The 22,260-nt window shown below is 38.3% G+C and overlaps 1 protein-coding gene across 3 annotated transcripts in view; it reads left to right on the forward strand.

Moving 5' to 3' along the window:
• The window catches only part of LOC124148359 (scavenger receptor cysteine-rich type 1 protein M160-like), a 29,073-nt gene extending 7,086 nt beyond the window's left edge, over positions 1-21,987 (forward strand). For 2 of the 3 annotated variants that reach the window (XM_048393994.1, XM_048393992.1), the window contains exons 3-6: positions 12,300-12,450; positions 13,936-14,114; positions 16,954-17,226; positions 17,411-17,630. In XM_048393994.1, the coding sequence (XP_048249951.1) occupies positions 12,300-12,450; positions 13,936-14,114; positions 16,954-17,226; positions 17,411-17,517 (710 nt within the window). In that variant the 3' untranslated portion in view covers positions 17,518-17,630. Of the gene's footprint in view, positions 1-12,299; positions 12,451-13,935; positions 14,115-16,953; positions 17,227-17,410; positions 17,693-18,298; positions 18,581-19,326; positions 19,516-19,822; positions 19,848-20,161; positions 20,206-20,449 lie in introns of those variants that run through there. The other variant, XM_046519404.2, reaches the window with a different exon arrangement.
• Positions 21,988-22,260: the final 273 nt, after the last annotated feature.

Raw genomic sequence — 22,260 nt, forward strand, 5'->3', positions numbered from 1 at the left:
TATATAATCGTCAAATACGCAAAAGAATATCAACCGGCTTTTAAAACTTATTTTTGTAGAAGGTGATGTTGGTGTTTTTTGCCAGATAGTATATGCATATACATTTTCCCGATATTGCTTATTTTAATGTTTATTAATAGTTTTAAGGTTCGTCCGCCTAATTGACGGGATTCCACTTTCTCATTTGTACATGACACATAAACAGTGTTTTGTTACTGTAAACAGATTAGTTTCAAATTCCAAACTGGTGATATCTATTCAGACTAATGCTTAGTCTCTTAAACTGTATAGTTTTGAAAGAAACAAGTAACTCCATTTAAATTGAAGAGGAGACCCAGTTATATGGGAGATTCCGAGATGAACCTACTCTATAGATATCTAAGCTGCCACCCAAACCGACCCAAACGGGAACCGATAGCTTATTGTATGCTATATAGTCACATGGAAGTGCACCAGAATTATACATTGTATTCCGGACAATTGTGTTCTTTCATCTACATGTACTTCTAAATGTTGCCTATACACTAATCTGGACGTACTACTCATTGTTCTATTTATGTCATCCTATTATATATATATCAGATTTATATATCAGATATACATTAACGTCTGTATTGTTAGAATGATACTGTAGCAACTGTACACATCGACATTTATGACTAAAAGATCCATCCTCGGGTAAAAATGATGGATTACATTAGGCACGTCTATTCGACAAATAGGATAATTGATTTATCATCCAATAGTAGCTTAGCTAGGAGCCCATTGCAATAACATTGAGTTACGAGTTACCGAAGAGAGCTCTGTGCAACCGGACGCTGAAATTATGTCGATTTGCATTGGAGGTTTACTTAATTTGATAAGGAGCACATGACCGTTTCCTTGAAACAAACGAGACAATTCAATCGTATTTATACATTATATTTTGACGAAGAATTCAAATACAACAAATGAGTGACAGATCTCCTGTGCAATGTCAAAGGAAAAAAAACAGTTGTCAGCAAATGCAGCATAGATTTCCCATGCATGGGAAAGGAGAATACTTAATACATAACATTATATACAATGTTTTTATTAATATTAAAAGAGGGGCGTGGATATTCTTTACCTACATTGCATATACTATTAGATATTGTGTTTTCTCGATCTCTGTGAACTCACAGATAAAGAAATACTAATAAATAAATGCAAACCATGTTAACTTATGCAATATTTGTAGCAGTGTATGATTAACATATGGATGATTAATATAACAAAATATTTCCTTTCATAGGAAGAAGTATATTTAATGAAATAAATGAATAAATGTTACTGTCTGGATTCCTTTCATATAACATGAAGAACTAACAACAACTTACTGACAACTTTTGCTGGGATAATAACTCCTTGCCCCAACAACAAAAACAGAATCCATCATGATAACGGCACGAAATCATAATTCAAAGCTTACACAAATAATATCCGGTATCTTCGGGTATGTCTTGTTGAGTTTCAAAGAGAATCAGAGTGTATAATAGATTTGTTGCAATCAATTATTGCTGAAATATATCTGTTTTCATCAAAATTGAAAGGATGGAAAATGTATAATGAAAAGGGTTTTGTCACTAACGTAAATATTCTCTTTGACCTTATACGAAGAGTATTCTAAGATCATTAAACTCGGCAATCGTCGTTGTTTATCGTACAATAAATATCGTACAATAAACAACTCCCACTCGCGGTTTGTTTCTTAATTACATGACCATATACCCTGACATTATATCACAGTTGATTATATCAGTTGACAAGAAGGACATAAGCCGTTCCATCATCACAAGAAACCCTTGCCTAAAGTAGCGCCAACTGCACGATTCCGACAACACCAGGAGCATGCATGTTTCATTATTTACCTTATAAAATGATGGCACTGGGTGCTCGCAAAAAGGCGAGCTCATCCCGATCCACAAGTGGCACCCGCTACAAACGCATGCAAAGGCAAGCCAATTGTTCACCCGAAAAGGCACGGAAACACACGGTACAAGTCAAAATAAAGAATTGCATCAGACATCATTTTGGTCATTGATACGTCAAACCTGGAAATGCCAGCTACACGTCCAACACAAAGACCAAGCCAGGACCCGAATCCTTTGAACCCGCCCAAACAACCCCCTGAGCACGAAGCTTGCCGAAATCAAAAGTTCTGTTAATTACATACATTTTCTACTAACCTAAAGTAATCTATACTAGTTCTGAAGTAAATCGTATTTACCCGCATGAATCGCCTTATGTCATTTATTCCCGATAAACAGAGCATGCACACTTTCTGACAGTAATGTGGGGTAAGTCACGCACCAACCTATACTCTCGATATACATGTTGCTCTTACTTAAAACACTATTGGGCTAACAAGATAGTATATTAAAGTGCCATGCTTTTCTGATGTGCTCTCATTCTAATTCGAAATAATGACATAAATAGTTACCACTCACCCTTCAATATTTTTCAAGGTCGGGTTAATCACAAACATATTTGAATATATACCACATCTATACTTACATGTACTTATCTTTATACTTTAAAGAATTAGGTGTGTCTGTCATACAGACCCCGAAACAAATATGTCCAATACAGCCCAAAATTTGGCAAAATGAAGAAAGTCTCTTGGCTCCTTTTTGTTATATTTTATAACTATTGTTTAACAACTGGGTTTTTTTCTGTAAAATATGTTCATTTCAGACATTAGATGTTATTCTAGCATCAGGTCTGTGGTACGTTCACTGCATCAGCGTTGACATAAAAACGATTTTTACATATATAAATACATACAGAGGATATGCTTAGCATTTATCTTTTAAGGAAGAATGTGGGACTTGCTTAATACATATGTATGTGGACATATATGTATGTACATTTGGATGAATATAGATCTAGATATACCTCCTTATAGATAGTGATCGTAGATGATTGTAGAACGTGCACGAAGAAAATGGAATAATTATGTGAGTAATCGGGTAAATACCACGTTTAGCAATATTCAGCCATATTGCGATATTGGTTTCCAACATACAAGACGGACCATGAAATTATGACTTGAATTTGGACCTGGCTTTCTGGTGTGATGTAACACCCCAGAATCTCCGGTAGAAAAAGAGCTTAAAGCACGAATAAAGATCACGAGATGTTACTGATGTATACATCTTGACATATATTTGCGTATTATTACTACGTTAATTTATCAGCATATATGTATTTTGCATAAAACGATATTGTAGGATCGACGCTGACATGCGCATACAACCTATTCACCAGTGCTGTAATATTTAATTAATTTCTTTTGACACATATCGACACGAGAAACTATATCTAAATTTAAAAGGAGCCCAAGTGGGATGGAAATTTCAGCCTGAACCTGTTGAACATCTAGGCTTGTTTCATTTTGGGCTATAGCATTGCCGTAAGGCCTGGGCGGAAGGGAACACCTGTTTGCACCCATCAGATACCAATCACAACTTCTCTCTCCAAACGAAAACAAAATACGAAAAATGTCGGAAGTGTATCCTTCCAATTTTCTATTTAGATACATGTTTTAACTTTAAAGTAATTATATTAATTAAAGTACCTGTGATGCTGGTACCGTTTTGTCGCCATTGTGTAGCTTTTGTGGATTTATTATGAATATCAAATACATGTCTTGAAATATGGTTAGGCTCGCTGACTTGGTTGATGCATGTCATCGTATCCCAATTGCGTAGATCGGTGCTCTTGGTTATAATAACTGGATTGTCTGGTCCAGACTGGATTATTTACGAACCACCGTCATATAGCTGGTATATTGCTGAGTGCGGCGTTAAACAACAAACAAACAAAATCTATTATTAAACACCTGCCAACAATGAGAAATTAAACTTATATTTCTATATATTCTGTTATATTTATAAAATAATTTGATTCATAATTTAATTATTGCGTTGCTTTCTTCCCTGTCATTCAATGTACATGTTCAACCCCCTTAACTTTTAATATTTCATTTTTCACAAAAGGCTACGTTAGTGAGTTGCCTAGATCTCTCGTTACCTACTCACACGAACAGATTAAAATAATTTGTTTTACTATCATATTTCTGTTTATCTAATTCATAATACGAAATTGATAATTCATTTATCACAGTATAGATCATATTCGTTTATATCACTACCTGATGCTAAGGTTTTATTGCAGATATTATAATTAATTCAAAATGTAGAAAGATACACAATTTGCCATTATTTGACTTTTAAACTGTACAAAGTATAATATAATGATCAGAATGCCTGTAACGGGGTAGTATTTAAGAAAGAAATATTTGTCAATAAGTCCCATTTTTCAGATATGCCCTTCAGTAGTATTATTGTATATCTCCAAAGAGAGGTTTACATTGTAGTTATCATTATTTGTGGATAATTAAAAAAGCAACATAAAAAATATATATGCTACCATGACGAAAGAATACAGAGTATACATAACTCGCAATTCTCCAAAAGAGATTTCAAATCACAATAACATATCCGATATAAAGAGAGGCGGTAATGATTTAATCTCTACATTGTGCCCTTGTTCGTGAGCCCTTGACTATTCAGCAAACAGCCCCAAACCGAAACTCCACAACATATCCGATTACACTGATTCAGGCTGTCCCAGTTCTCCATGCGATACTGACGCCCGTTCGTCTCCCAGACCATAGAGAATAAATTTAAAAGGAATCCAGCAGGAATCCAGCTCAAATCTAGAACGATTTGGCAAGACTAGATTGACTCAATTCTATCCATGAAAGTAAGCATTAATAAAAAAATATTGTTCTCGTCTGCTTCAGATTTTATTTTGTAGAGACATATTTTTAACTAGGAAAATTGTACTGACACCGGCGCTGTCCCTATTGAAGCTATTTATAAGAATTTCGAATTGTCGTCCATTGTTCGATGTCAGTACATCGATGACAAGTGAGGATATCATAAAGTAATCGTTGATGCCGCGCTACACTGTAATAAAAATTATAATCAAGTTAACTGGTGTGTACATTACTACAGTGAACATGTACATGATCATGCTCTAATAATCAAATGCCGTAATGTCAAATACTAATTTATTGTTGTGTGATGAATTTAACTGGATCAGTGGTAACCTGTGATATTAATATTCCATCAATTTCTCTCCTGGCTGGTCCATCCATGTCTACAAAATGAACATAATACAATTAAAATGGAGCCTAGAACAATTCTTAATTTCAGGCTAGGGCTGTGGAAATCTAGACTTTCCCAATCATGATAGACTTGAGTTGGTCTCATTTTTTACATTATTCTCTTGGGTCAACACCACAGCTCATACCATACACTAACAAGACCAGATTGCCCCCCGCCAGAGCTCCTGGATTTTGGTTATATCATCTAACATGGCCAATTCTGCTCTTAAGTAAACAAGAACCTAATCAGCGAGGGGTCCTTTATCATCCCTATGTGACTGCTTATAAAAATCTGATATCTCTTCACAAAGACCTGGTTAATAATATATTTCTGCTGAATATTCGAAACAGAGTGAGTGAGTTGGTACTACATATGTTTACGGTTCTATTTCAAATGACTGCAGCACTCCATTATGAAAACAAATTGTTTTAACGCCGCTCTCAGCAGTATTCCAGTGATAAATGACGGCGGTCTGTTGATTATGAAATAAATGCAAATTGAATCTTGAATCTTGAAAGTTGTAACATTTCCGCTAATAAGTATCACATGCAGTATACAGTATATCAACTGCAATATACTGTATACAACATTCAGTATACAGTGTGTCGCGAGCTCTGCGCTGGGCTGGAGTACACATTTCCTACCCCTCTCCCTTCGGCAAACACCTCATGAGGGTTGCAACGAGGTCACAGGTCAGGCGTGCACTCGTCAGTTGTCTAATGCGGTCAAGAGTAAGATCTTCCGGAAGACCACTGCACTAGAGGTATGTGGATTGTTGATGAGGTACAACGTGTTTGGAACTGGGAGTTGAACACTAAGCACTTATAGAGAAGAGCTCACCAAAAAACGTTATGGACTCGCGGACGGACTTGTGTTTTCATTTCAAGACTTACATGTATCAGGTTGAACTTCTGCGACAGAGGTAACTTGGTTACCGCTTCCTAACTGTAACATTAACTGAACTTTACGCCTTTTATACACATTTGTGATGGGGCGACAATGCGACAACGAGACATATTTTGACCTTGAAAATGTCGCGTTACGGCATCGTGGCCCTTTTGTAAAATAAAGAAAAGGATTATTCAATGAGCGACAATGCAAAGACGCGACAATGCGACACATGGCCAATTGTCGCGCTTTTGTTAATTTTGACACGTTTTGCTTGTTTTTGTCAGGGCGTCAATGCGACAATGCGACAACGCGACAATGTCCCTTCCATAGTGATCCGTGCAAATAAAACTGAGTTATGAAATAGAAGTCTGACATGCCAATTAAAAGATAAAGTGTTGCAGCTTCTGATTTCATAGATCTTTAAGAAGGATTATCAATAAAGGGATGGGTGATGAGGTCAACTGCATGCTGAGTTTGTACGTTGTGATTAACAATAATGCCCCGAGTCAATACATTTTGTCAAAATGGATAATGACATGTATTACGTGAATGAACATATTGTTTATACTCGTCCATGTTTTTGACGGACAATCTAATTTACATGCTCGGTAAAAGTGAGGACGGGCATCAATGTGTGTTTCCGTGATTTGTTCAGGTGAACAATTGACTTGTCCTTGCATGTGTTTGTGACGGGGGCCACTTGTGTGGCAGGATACGCTCACCTTTTCCCGAACACCCGTTGGATGGCCTGAACCAATTCGGATTTTAATCCCACATCAGTCTGTACACCGTGATATAACTGAAATACTGAAATACTGTACAGTTGAAAATGGTGTTAAAAGTGATTACCGTAGTGTGTTACTGCAACTGTTCAAATGTTGTGCAGTGCTGTTATGTAATATGTAAAAGAAAGCATATTCAATTATCCAATTGATTTGAATAGTGCGTCAGTGTATTTTATTAACGCCCCAAACCGTAATTTAAACACATATAATAACAGATCATATACACGCATGGTGCCTTGACTTACTGCTAACTTTAATAGGCCATCCCGGAATAAAATAGTTCCCCCCCCTATGTTTTAGTATGTTTACAAGAAATATATTCCAAACAATATCCTCATTAGATGAGAATAACCTCAGTAAGTCAATTACAATGACAGAGCGTCGTAATACATTTACGGTGTCTGGCCGGGAGAGCCACATTTCAGAAATGGCTATTGCCGGTAGAGCCACATTTTCAGCTGAGTGCATTTCACCTATTCTAGCGGGTAATTACTTAATCCGATTACCGATACCTTTATATGAGTGTCCCACATTTAAATTATTAAGCGTGGTGTTCTTTAGAGATACCTTTAAATGAGTGTCCCACATTTAAATTATTAAGCGTGGTGTCCTTTAGAGATACCTTTAAATGAGTGTCCCACATTAGTTGGACTTTGAACGTGCAGCTCACAATGCCGTGACTGATGTATTTCCTGGGACATTAGTTAGAGGGTGTTTCTTTCACTTCACCCAATGTTATTCAAGCTTCTTGTTATGCAATTTAAACTATAATGTAATTCAGAGACATTACGCATGCCTGCACACTTAGAATGTTATTCAAGCTTCTTGTTATGCAATTTAAACTATAATGTAATTCAGAGACATTACGCATGCCTGCACACTTTGACGAAAACAACTGCACATACACAGCCCGGATGTGATGCAGTGAGGCTGCAACGTTCCCACAACTACTTGTGTGCAACGACTTCGGTATGTGCTACCCCCCAGAGATAACATTAACATACACACTTAAACTCACGATAAACTCATAGACACCAACAGGCATTTATCATGAAACATACAACTGCGCAGTTGGTGATCATGAAACGTAAGCGATACCCAAAATTGTTTAAGCTGAAAACGCCCAGCCGACAGGTAGCAAACAAAGTAACGATTTAAGCTTATTTCTCAGAAAAAACACCTGTTTGTGCCAAACAGGACTGATTTACATTGTTAGGTAACGTATATACATACCAGGTTTGAGCCGAGAGCTGCCCCAAGCTGGGCAATATTGCCGGGTCCCACAGATGCTCTATGCTGAGGTGTTTGGTTGGTTTGTTGTTTAACGCCGCACTCAGCAATATTCCGGTCTGTAAATAATCGAATCTGGACCAGACAATCCAGGGATTAATATCATGAGCATCGATCCACGCCATTAGGATCGATGACATGCATCAACTAAGTCAGCGAGCCTGACCACCCGATCCCGTTAGTCGCCTCCCACGACAAGCATAGTCGCCTTTTTCGGCAAGCAATGGTTGCTGAAGACCTATTCTACCCCGGATCTTCAGATGTGACATGTCTGGGACTTAGCTACTTACCGGGCCAGTCCAATGTCCGTATACCTTCTCGTCTGAGATAATCGATGGCGACCTTGGCACGATATGGTCTGGCATTGTCATCTTGCAGTTCAACATATCTGCCGATTTTTCAAACGAATGGAACGACCGGACGTTTCGTCAACACATCGCTGGACTGTCAAATGTCTATTCACAATAACCAAATCACTTCGCCTGTCATGTGTGATACCGCCCCACACCATAACTCAACCACCCTCAAACTGGTCAAGTTAAAGAATTGTGCCCTGGCATAACGCTCGCCACTTCGTCGCCAACAACGTGCTCTGCCATCTGTGAATGTAAGTAAACATGTTGTAACGTCATGGGCGCACATCCCGTCCCTGGTGTTGCCAAGCCCACCCCACCCCCAATCTTTGCCGCCTATGGTAAGCTGTTTGGGTCACATCCTTCAAAGGACGCCTTGCATTCAGGCTGGTTGCATAAATCCGTTTTTTTAACGATAGCTGTTGAAATTCGTCTTCCTGGTATTGTTTCTGTTATATTATACTCTATTGCACACAGCATCAGATGTGAATCTATTTCGCAGTGCAATTTGTGCAATGAGACGATCTTGTCAGTGTGTCGTTTTTTAGGCCTGTTCATTTAGGCATTGCCTTGGAGGCATTTCAGCGTGTGCTTAGCTCAAGGCAGGCAAACAAATAACCTTCTTGTGGATACCCGCCCACGTAGGAATATACGGTAATGAAAACGCCGATAAAGCAGCTAAACTATCCCTCAAAATCCCAGAAATAAGCTTAAACTTACCCATCTCAAAATCAGAAATTAAAAGTGTAAACAAGCAAAAAATCACAAAAATGGCCTAACCTATATCTAAACTCAAATAGCCAAATCAAAAAAGTGCTCAGCAAACCACTAACCAAACCAAAAATTCTCCATCCATAAAAAAAATCGACAGAGTAATCACTAAACTCCAAACAGGACACACCAACCTAAATAACCACCTAAAAAAACACAAAAAAAACACACTACAGGTAACTGCCCTCACAAGGTCTGGTGATGGACTATAAGGAAGATGAGGAGGTGAAGAAGCTGGTGAGAAGAGCTGCTGCCCTCCCTCTACTACCTCGTGACAAAGTGGATGATGTGTGGCTTGATGCCATTGCTGACTCTCCTGCTGGCCCTAAAGTGACTGCCTTCATGGAATACGTGACAACCATTTGGGTTCAAGGAGGGGCCTTCATGCCAGAGATTTTGAACCATTTCGAAAACCAAGGCCACCGTACCAACAATCACCTTGAAGTGTGGCACAACAAGATAAAGAAACTTGCCAAGAAGTGCCACCCGAACATCTAGGAGTTAGTGAAGCTATTTCAGCGAGAGCAGTCACTCAAAGAGGTTGCAGTCCTGAGACTCTCTCACCAGTGGTCAGAACCTTCACGGAGAAAGAAGTACAAGGCAATCGATGCACGTATTGCGTCCCTCAAGATCCAGCTCCTGAACCAACACCTGAGTGAGATAGAATATGCTGACCACGTGGCGACCTCCTTCATCTGCAGTAATGACATTAAATCCATTATGATATTCATATGCTATTCATATTCATCAATGTAAAGTTTTGATGAATATGTTATCCTTGTTGAATAAAAAATGAGAAAACAAGACTTGTTTTGTTATATACGGTAACCTGTTAGAATCACAAAGCATGTTTTGACAGCATAGCCGCGAGAGCCACATTATACAATCACGCAACCATAACCATTGCCGCGAGAGCCACATCAATTTGGGCTATCTATTTTCGAAATGTGGCTTTGCCGGCCTGTAACCACATTTACATCAAGTACAATACGTCAAAATGGCCGACACGATGAACGTGACGGGAGATATTTCCGAAGTTGTTAATTAACCTGTGGCTATTTCAAGCCTTTGTCATCACTGATCAATTGGCCGATCGTTGAAAGGTGATTGTAAAGATGTGTCAAATAGATACTAAGGTAAATTCATAGATTGCTGTAGATTGTCACTACGATAGTTTGGATGTTTTTTTTGTTTGTTTTTTCTCTGGGATGGGTTGTAGCGAGGGTATCCTCAAACGGGCATGCAACTGAGGTTCTGTATGAATTCGTACCAGGGAATTCCAAGGGTTTTCCCCAGGAATGTGGAAGTAGTCAGTGTTTACGCCATTTCAAGAATACAGTCACGTGAAGAACGTCATGTGACCGACCTCTCGTCCTAGCCGTATATCTTGTAAACTTCACATTAAAAAAATAGTTATTATTATAACCAAATGAAACACAACCCATTATTCGATAGGGGTAATAATCCGATGGCGATTTCAAGCCTTTGTCATCAGTGATCAATTGGCCGATCATTGAATGGTGATTGTAAAGATGCGTCCAATAGATACTAAGGTAAATTAATAGATTGCTGTAGATTGTCACTCGATTCGATTTTTGGGTGTTTTTTTTTTCTAGGATGGGTTGTAACCAGGGTATCCTTAAACGGGCATGCAACCAAACTCTATGACTTATCCCAGAGTATGCTAAGACGCTAAGTTCAACATTAAAGGCTCTAAATGATGAGAAACAACGCTTCTGTATGAATTCGTCCTAGGGGATTCCCAGGGCTTTCCCCAGGAATGTGGAAGTAGTCAGTGTTAACGTCATTTCAAGAATACAGTCACGTGAAAAAACGTTCTGTGAACCACCTCTCGTCCTATGAAAATTAGTTACTGTTATAACCAAAGGAAACACAACCTATTATCCGATAGAGGTTATCTCAATAAACTTGGTAATATGGTTTGGTTTGACGTCTTGGCGCGTGTCTGAAATCCATTACCAGGTTTTATATCCTAAAACTGACTGATCAGCAAATCTCGCTGCACTGCGAGCGACAGATAATAGAGCAAGGCATGCCAGAGATAAGAAACCTAATGCTCCCTAAAGGAAGCCTTGGGCATCTCGTGCGCCAGGGACCAGCGCCATATCATTGGCTGTTAACAGATGTACAAGACAGAGCAAAAAGCATCGTTTTCCCGTCCATTTTCCGCTTGAAAAACTCGACGCTTTTCCGGACACTTTCTAGACGCTCACCAATTTTCGTGAATTTTTAGGTTTTTTTCCGTCCAATGACCATATACGAAAAAAACGACTTTTTCGTGTTTGCAGTGTCATGAGCATCGATCCACGCAATTTGGATAAGATGACATGCAGAGAGCCTCATCACCCGATTCCGTTAGTCGCCTCTAGCATAGTTGCCTTTTAAGGCAAGCATGGGTTGCTTTATATCGTAATGTAACTTCTGTCATGATGACATATAGGTTATAGTAATTCCACCAAGAGTTGAGGCTCTCCACAGATCACGAACTGATATTCCACTATTTCCGTATTTAAACGTTTTACTACAATATTCCATAATCTAACCTTCGTTACTTGCTGTTTTAATTATGGTGAGGGTAAATGGGGTTTAATGTCGGGCGTGACTGCTTGTACTAGTCCTTGTTTTAGCCCCTTAATGCCGAGCGCCATATTTTAACGTGGTATGGAGCGGCCGGGAATCGAACCTACGACCTGACGGTCTCTGGGCAGACGTTTTAATTATGGAACTACAGAACACTTATCAGATATTGATGAACGATTATGATACTACGTTTAGCAAATTGCACCATTATCTGAGATGACAAACAATTTTTCCTGATCTTCATGTACATTCATCCCGACGGTCCGTCATGACACCAGAAATCCCTGAAAAATATGTCAGATATCTTATTGATTTCATATCCAACCAAACATATATTATGTCAGCATGTGTAACACAATGGCATTCGGTTAAAAGGATGTGGAATAATGTACTGCTGTGTTCCTCTTTTGCAGGTAACGTGGTATCACAAAGTATTAAACTGGTTCCTGGACCAAGCGAAGGTCGTCTAGAGGTCAATTATAATGGCACCTGGGGAACAGTTTGTCAATCCAACTTTGCCAACCAAGCGTCTGCTGTTGTGTGCAGATCTCTCAACCAGCCCGCGTAAGATAAATTATCAAAGATAAATAATTCTGTCACTTCACATTCCAATCACAACATGCCAATATTTTACCGAACTTTTTAAAATTTTATTTGTTGTTTAGAGTATCGCGTATCAGGTAGCAAGCGGATCGGATATAAAACAACTCTGCATTGATAGTTTATAAATATCGGATACCTTGCACATATGCTAAAATTTTGTAACAGGTAGCCTAGGCCAAAAGCAAATGTGCAGAATGTTATATGGATGTTCTTAATAATTTTGCCATATACGGTTCCCCAAAGTTCCCAGTCACACATAATTATTGGCTGTATTAAATCATCAAATATTTAACGATTTTTATCTTTTAAAACAAGTAGAGGAAACTCTGAAATACCTGGACATTTCCAAGATTGTAGTTGTTGGGACACTCGACGAGCTACAAGGAATTACTGTTTGTCTTTCTCCGAGTTTAGTGTGGGCATAATCAACTTTACTGCAAACAGTACTGGATCCAACCCTCAACCTCCTTCGTAATTTCTAGCACCTGTAACCCAAAACAAAGGTATCCCAACGCAACAGAAAAGAAGCGACCTTTTCACGGCACATCTGATTGTGTGAAACAGATCGTTATTACCATTCAAATTTAGTATATTGTATCACTTGTACTTAAATATGCCAAACGTATGAAACGGGTTGATGCAATTGATTCAGTTACAATAACAAATGCATGTTAACAATTTTATAAGTCAACATCAGCGAGAGCGAGAATGTCAGTTGAAGTGGGTCACACGTGTTGACGTAACCTTGCAGCGGCTCAGTAAATATAAACTATCAATGCAAGAGAAAATATGACGATTTGTACGGGTCGCCATAACACGTAGCTGTCGAGCATTTAGTTGAACTGCATATGCATGTATACGAATTCTAATCGTACTCCAGTAGCCTGATGAAAGTTGGCAGCAATTGGATTCGCCTTTTTGGATCGATTTCGAAAAGGCTGCTTTCGGATCAAATCGATCCTGTACTCTTGTCTTGACCTAGGACGTCCTGAACGGGTTCTATCGTCAACATGTTGGGTTTGTTGGTAGCTATTCCATAGTCTGCATCACAGACTGTTCGCATTGCACTTATTGGCCACTTCGCACTGACTTCGCTCAGTTTCCAGCATACCGATAACTGTTGGACGCTCCGCGAGTTGCTGACGCCGCATCGTTAGTTCATACACAAACTATAAATAAAATCAAGTAAATCACACGTGTGTCACTACTTCGTGCGGCACATGCATACTATTGGATGTGTTTTGGCGTTGAGTTTTACAGACATAAACCTCTTGCAGAGGATTTTTGTTGTCAAAATTATCTTTGTTCCAATGCTTGGTATTGACATTTATATTTCATGTGCCTCTTCATTTTAAGAGTATATATTCAACATATATTTTACTTGTCATCACATTGCAATCAGGACAAGCAAATAGAAATAACGATATATATTCTTATTGCCTTCAGAAATCATTCCTACTGGGTCTACGGTTCTGTGTATGGAACAGCGCAAGTCAACCCCTTGCTGTCCTATGTCTCCTGCACAGGTACCGAGAACTCAATATTTGACTGCAGTTTGACTCCAGCAGTTCCGAACAGCTCATGCCGTAGCTCATCATATATTGTTTCAATCATTTGCACAAATGGTGAGCATGATTTAATCATTTATTTGACATAAGCATATTATATTACATTAAGTTTTATCTCAAGTTGAAATACACCAGATATATACGAACCATTTGTGGACTAAAACAGGATAAGGAACAACATTATTGATATCACTGTGGTGTTTTGTTCTAAACATATAGACAGTTCTATCAAACACAAACTAACAGTTGAATAACATATGAATAACCCTATTTGTAAACCCTAGATAGACTTAAAAACATGCTTCGGTACAATAAACTTTTGCCCATTCCTCTTTTGTATTCAAAAATACCATAAAAATCCGTACAAAGAAAAACATATTGCTGGGTCCAACACGATTAACCATACTCCTTAATACAATCAAGGAAGAATTTTTTATATATTCACAAAAATTATTTGAGACAAGTGGAATTAATACCATGTGGGTTCCGAAAAACTTAATGGATTTCCTTGACTGTTTACTATCTCAGAAAAGAACCAGGTTCAATTTTGTCAAAACATTTGAATTTTCAACATTTTACACTACTATCTCATTTGACAAACTTATTGAAAAGCTCTATTCCTTGATCCATAGGGCTTTGTTACAAAACGTGGTGACCATAGATATAGTTACATCTTTCTTCAGAGGTTCAGGTCAATTTGTCAAAAATTAAGGAAAATGCTATAAGTTTACTGAGGAAAACAGTTTGTGAAGTACTGGACTTCCTCATTGATACAATCTATGTAAGATTTGAGGGTTAGGCATTTCGGCAAGAAGGAGGCATCCGCTAGGCCACCAGTTTGTTTGTTTATGCACATGAATCGGAATTTCTGCTGGGATTGGCATAGCCAAAACTAGGTAATTTGGCCAAGAAGTGTAACTTTAGCTTCAGGAAGATCGATGATCTGATGTTGTTTATTCTGCCATGACACTGATGAATGCTTAATTCTGAAACCCCTTTCAAATATATCTAGCCTTTTCACCAAAGAAATGTGCGTATGAATACATCGATGGCCTACATATCGTTTGATAAAGATGGATGCCGATCGATCTGTAAAACTGATGAACTGTAAAACGTATCTATATTTCCTCCATACATGCTGGGTCTCTAAGACAAACCAGGTCTCTAATACACGCTGAGTCAACAGCTCTCATGAAATTAAAAGACGGCTAGGCCATGACACTGACTGCTTTGATGATGGGATTACAAGACTTTACGAAGGCATAACTTTTGCATACAAATCGAATGTTTATGAAACTGTTTAGGACCATTTCGATGACAAACAGACTTGGAACAGGCAATTTCGTTATTGCAACAACCGACAATGAAAGTAAAATATAACATTATAAAAATGTGTTTGGAGAAACTATATTCATGAAAACATGTTGTGTACAAACCAGTTTGTGATCGACAGTCATTGTCATCACCGTAAGGATTTGGCAGGAGGGGATTTGAAAGTTCATCAGGAAACACGCGTCCCTTCGAAAGGCGACGAAAACAATTTCCCGACATCACTGAAGTCACACCTTATCAAATGTTATGAAATTCATTTCAGGACACACACATACACGAACCACTGTTTCTAAGTAACACATGTCTCATTGCTTTCAAAAACAGGCTTTGAAAACTATTTCTACAAGCTCTCACCCCGATACTGGCATACAAGATTTCCAAGAAATGACTTGCTGAGTCCAAGTAGTGCAGAGCAGGATGCTTTGAAATTAGAACATCTATCTTTGGACAAAGTTTGGTTGGTTATTTGTCAACTTCGTTTTGAAAGACTATGCGTTTTGAACACTTATTTTGAACTTCTCAAGACTATGGGTATTTTAATGTTGAACTATATTCTTATTTGTTACACACATTACTACCTGTGGTCACTTTCCAGAATGGTCTAAGATTGCGGACCTTTGTAACCTGTATTGTTACGCGTTGCAAGAGAGCACCGTTTACAAAGCAGTGTTGCTTTCATGGTAGTATGGAGATAAAGCGCTCTGTTCCAAGTAAAAATTAGAGGCATCTACTCAACAGTGTGACTACATCAAATTTCAAAACACAGTAGGTTGATCTCCTAAATAACCATTAAATAGTCAATTCCATTCCCCTCATTTACCAACCTGAACTAGAAATAAAGGAGACCCCATGAGACCGCTTCATCAGTTATATATTTACATCTATATGACAGACTTGAAGATGAACAATAATCCTGCAGCTTAAGCCCGGTTGTCTACATTTCACACCATTTGCGGTACAATCGAGCATGCTCTTTCGACCAAGATTTTAAAAAGCGTTCGATGACTCTTGTGTCATTTTTGTGACAATCACTTATGTCATTCAGGTGAACAATTGACTAGCCATTGCATGAGTTTGTGTAGCCATTGCATGAGTTTGTGTCACTAGTGGGGCAGGATACGCTAACCTTTACGCGAACACTTGGTCTCATCACTATTTGATAGTGTTTCATAAACACATGCTCTTAATATAGTCGGAATCGTGCAATCGACTCTGTTTTGGCAAGGTATTTCTTATGAATAGGAAAGAGTTTTGTTGTTTTTGTATTTACCTTCCTGCAATCTTCGCTGCCACCAGTGTGCAAGAGGCCATTACCAAGGAATCTTGGAAAACATTTCTCTGACCCTTAATATTTTTATTTGTGTATGTCTTTTGCTTTGCTTTTGGCAGAGATTTCAAATATATATGTATGGGAGGGGCTTGTTGCTTTTATTTTACTGACTGAAATACGACCTAAGTTTTAGAAAAATAATCAGTGTAAACAATAATAGTTAACATGGTTGACTGATTCTTAAAATGCATCATATGTCTTTATCAGTACTGTTATCTTTACCTTTTCTTGCAGAGAAATTGCCAGTTGTGTTTAGATATGGAAGTACGTGGATCAGTCCTCAACAAACAGTTGACATAATTGAGAAAGAGTATGCCTACTGTTGCGCTGGAAACGGCACACAACCCAAGAGTGTAACTTGTGATGTACGTCAAAATGGCTACTCTGCGAGATCATCTTGTTGTAGAAGTATGTCAACTTCTAGAAGATCGTACGGAGGACAAGCAAACTGTTCTGTCATACACTGGCAGTATGAGGAAACGGCGTCCATCTTCCTCAATATCTTATGTAAGAAAGTTTTATTGTTCTAACTACTAGTGATTAATGTGTACCCTCAAACATTCGACTTGTTATAAGAATATGCTGCGACACAAATACATCAGTACAAAGCACAGAATGACAAACATAACAACTGAGTCTCATTACGCATCACGAACTTCCTCTACTACTTTTGCCCATTGTTGTGTTGCAGACCCACCTGAGTCGTTCATGACTTCTGACTTCAAGATTCTAGAATATTCATCCGTGAACGTGTCATTGGTTAACCTGCCAAACCCTCTCCCGTACCTAACAACATGACGTAAGGCCGGAACGAGGCTGACCTGGAATCAAACCGAGGCATACCGGAACTACAGAAACATCAGTCGTTTGGACGGTGGCGAATTCCTTGTGAACATAACCCACAGAATGGTTTCGTCAAGAGGGGTAGTCAGGGAAGCCTGGGGCCAGGAGCTGCTGCACATTGACGTCCTCTGTAAGTCAGCAAAACATGTCTCATCATTGTTCTTAATGCCTGAGCGTTGTGCAAAGTATCAACAACTAGCATTCATATAATGAGCTAGAGATACACAGTTATCAAACAGATACATGATTTAATATTTGTTGATGCTGCTAAAGTAGCGTGGCCGTTCAAAAGCTTTGTGGGTTTAACCTCAAATTTACAAATAATTCAACAGAAGCTCCACCTCATCGTGAAGTTGTTTTGTTTTATGGGGAACTAAAATTTATATTTACATTTGAAAGAGGCTACTTTGCAAACTATTTTTACGAGGTTAAATCAATGACTTTAATACTCTAATCTTAGAGTACGTTTATAAGCTAATATAAACATTGTAAGTTAAGAAAAAGGCTTTATATTATTTGCTTACAGTCTGATATGATTACACTGGTTGACCACCAGCATTCAGGCTTGGAATCTTTAAACTTGAATCAAGTGAATCTTCATTTCTAAAGAATATTTCCTCAAACCAGATAGCATTATGTTGCAAAGTACTCCTATGCTTCTGCTCTGCGATAGATCAATGTTGCATTATACAACTAGGTTGTGTCAGTTGATGTTTTATTTTAAATTTATATTTAGATAAACCCACTGTGTCCTGTCCTCGAGAGTATGTAGTTATCAAGGGGGAAAACATCAACATCTCATGCAGCATCGACTCCAACCCTGCCCCCCACCTGTATATCTGGACAAACTCAAGAGGTGATAGTGTGCAGCAAGGGACACAACCCACCCTGACACTGACGGCTGTGGGACCTGGCACTACCGGGCGGTATAAGTGTACAGCCATCAACAAGATGGAAAGTACAACCGGAGCAAAGGAGTCAGGAATTGGATTTGGAGATGTTCTGGTCACTATTGGAGGTTTGTTAAACTTGGTATATTTAATCACTGACTTCCCTTTTTCATATTATGCTTTATTAAAACTAGTTGTTGTATTCGAAATATTTCTGGTAAAATCATCTTACAAATTATGAATTGAATTGTATACTGGCAGAAAATAGATATTGCAATTGTTTCCTATACTTTACGTATATGGGAGATACATGGATTATGTGCATATACATGTACAATCAATTTCGACAAGATAGACACAATTTTATGGATAACAACTTCTTTAATACTGTGAAAAGCAACATTTCGGTTTAGATCCTTATACCGTTGTCAGGCAAGACTCCAGTCTTGCTTGACAATGGTATAAGGATCTATACCGAAACGTAAGACTCCAGTCTTGCTTGACAACGGTATAAGGATCTATACCGAAACGTCGCTTTTCGCAGTATTAAAGAAGTTGTTATCCATAAAATTGTGTCTATCTTGTCATCCGTCAACTTCTAAGTAATGCCTATCAAACAAAATAAATCAATTTCGAGTCTTGCCACTAAACCTCTCACTTACGTTTGATGACTTGTGTTTCAGCAACCTCTTTTTCAGGTTAACATGCGTTTGTGTCTCTGTACAAATGCAGGGCTAATTTTCAAGATAGGTGCAAGGTATTCCATAAATGCTGTTTTTGCTGAAAATTAGCAAGCACCTAATACTTCCTCTCTAAATGATATGTATATGTCAATGGAATAAATGATAAACTATAATATTTATTCTCGATTTAGATCAGCCACAAGTCCTTCCAGGGGTCACGGGAACAGAGAGGAGCACGGAGACGATGTCAACTAACACACCATTACAAACAAGAGATGACAATACGTATTTGTACATACTTATAGCATTTGGAGTTGTCGCCCTTGTCGTAACAGTGGTCCTGGTTGTCGTCGTCATCAGGATGAGAAAGGCTTTGAAAGGTTTTCACCGCTATTTTACCTTTTACGCTGGACTGGTTTTTCTTTGGCTTTGATGTTTGTCATATCGGTAAATGTTACATTGGAACCAGAATCAGCTTAATTAATAACATGTTCACAGAGAGCACCCAAAATATAAATTCCACTTCAACTGTAGGTACGGATCGTGCCAGTAATTGTTATACACAGATGCAGTCTTTAAGCTTGACCAATACCTATGACCGGGGGGGTCGAATCCGGGATTGTTACTGATTATGTTTCTTTGTTTGTCTACACATTCTACAAATGCTTTCTTTCTTTCCCTTTGTAGAGACGAAGGGGGATGGCATAAACAGGTATGATTGCGAGCAATATCGCTTTTCAATTCATCTTCCCCCTTTAATATCATACATCCAAATAAGTTATAATGTGTGCAAACACGTTGCTGCAGTTGTAATAACGATATGGGTCATCCATATTATTTCTTGCTCAGTTACATTTCCAGCCGCTAAATAACACTCTTGGATATTATTGCGTGAGAGTGACCCTGTAAAAGCAGAGTAATGGCCTCAAGATAGCATGCCCCACAACACAGAGTGGGGGCTAGTTAGAGGCGAAGTCTTAATGCTACAAATACCATAACACAGTTCTACTCTTTGTTATCATACAGGAGCGAGATGACAGAGAGGGAGGGGCGTGTTCAGTACGCTGCTGGTAAGACTCAGCTAACATTCAATATTCATGTATAGCGAACTGTTTGTCAAAGGCTTGAAGTATAGGTCATTTCTCTTCTGTGTATTTTCAACAAAAACTGTGACAGAAAAACCCAACATCTTCTTGACTTTATCGGTGTGAAGGATGAAATCATATAACGGAAACTAAGAACCCGTTTCACACATGGCATCTTTGATGTTTGTGGATATCAGTTTAATGACTACTCCACCTCGTTCCTTTTCAGAATCAGACTACACATCTTTGGAGCCGCCTGCAGAAGCAAAGTATTGAACAATCACCATATTGAACATATTTTGTTGTTTACCGCTGCACTCTGCTATTTGACGGCGGTCTGTAAAATAATCGAGTTTGGACCACACAAACCAGTGATTGACATCATGAGCATCTATCCACGCAATTGAGATACGGTGACACGTATCAACCAAGTCAGCGAGCCTGACCGATCCCGTAGTCCCCTCTTACAAGCATACTCGCACTACATGCTATGTAACACGAGCCCCTTTCTTGTAATGTTTCAAACAAATGTAGGTTTGATTACCGTTAAATAGTTCTCCATTGCAAGTAGCAGACCAACATACATCTAATAACTCTTCCGTCTATTACTTGTAATCGTGATCTATCAAACAATGTTCTTCCTCCTGCAGGGTATTTTGGAAATTTAACACAGTATTTTCATTCATAGGAGCATTTCGAAGATACCGTCGTTCCGAAATTTATATGTTGCTACTATGAATGAAAATACTGAGTTGGCCTCAACGCACATATCTGAATGAAAAGAACAGTATCGTTGATTTATGAAGAATACGTGAAATGTATATTTTAACTTGAACTGTTGAACTTGAAAATTATTAGGTTACAAAATAATTACATATGTGTGTTCTGGTTTCACATTCTTGGTCAAACCCAAGAAGAAAATCAACCACTCTCAAATTCACTACACCAAATGATTTCACGTACGTTATGCTTAGGTTACCTATATGGCTTCTCTAGTGTCATACATTATTGGGGTTTTCCAAATAGAGAACAGATTACATATTAAGACAAAATTGTTATGGATGAGCAACATCTTTATTACAATTGGGCGACGTTTCGGTGTAGATTCTAACACCGTTATCAAGCAAATGATGTACAAACTAGGTATGAGCATGATATATATGGTAGAATGTACACCGAAACGTCGCCCAATTGTAATAAAGAAGTTGCTCATCCATAACAATTTTGTCTTAGTTACCATTCCAGATTACATATTTCATAGGTTTGCTGTTTATCTTTTACGTAGCATTTATCAATTCGCAGTCAACAAAGGACACTGTTGTTCCCTCAAAGCTTTTGCAATGTGGACAATGAATTGATATCATTATTTTACCCTTTCTCTGTCCTTCCTATAATTTTAGATGGACTGTTTCAATGACATCATATTTTCATTTGTCGTTGTAACATAGTTATTATGTGATATTTTGCAATTCATATTAGCTTCTAACTAATTAGTGTAGCAAACCTTGAAGACTTTAACAGCTGCTTCAATAATATTTTGTAATCATGTTTCTTATTGGTGATATTGTTTGTGTCAATCAACGTTTTAATTTTTTTTCTTTTTTTCAAACTTAGGAACATTATTCCGTGCTAATTCCATAGTACTACATTCAATGTGTTATTCAAGAATGGCTTTTTTAGTTTTCAAGACCATTTATTCGTACTATCTGCTTTTATTATTCGTTTTTATTCATGAAATAAATTCACGGAATAACACGTGCAATGTCACAGAGTTTTAGCCCGTCTCAGTGTGGATCCATTGATGCACGCCCGACGCTCTTGGCTACAAGTTTGATCTCATCAAAATCAGATCTTAGTTCTTGCTACCGCCAAACAAAGATCTGAGGACATCCTATTACAGGTCACGTCAGAAAGATTTTTCGTGAACTTTGACTGACCAATAAAATGACTAACAAGAAGTCTATATTTGACAATCAGAAAGCAGCTTTCTTGAGCTAGACGGAACTAGATTCAAACTGGCCGCTTCCTTTTTAGACCACG

The sequence above is a fragment of the Haliotis rufescens genome, unplaced genomic scaffold (assembly GCF_023055435.1).
Source record: "Haliotis rufescens isolate VD_foot unplaced genomic scaffold, xgHalRufe1.0.p SCAF_126, whole genome shotgun sequence".
NCBI lineage: Eukaryota > Metazoa > Mollusca > Gastropoda > Lepetellida > Haliotidae > Haliotis > Haliotis rufescens.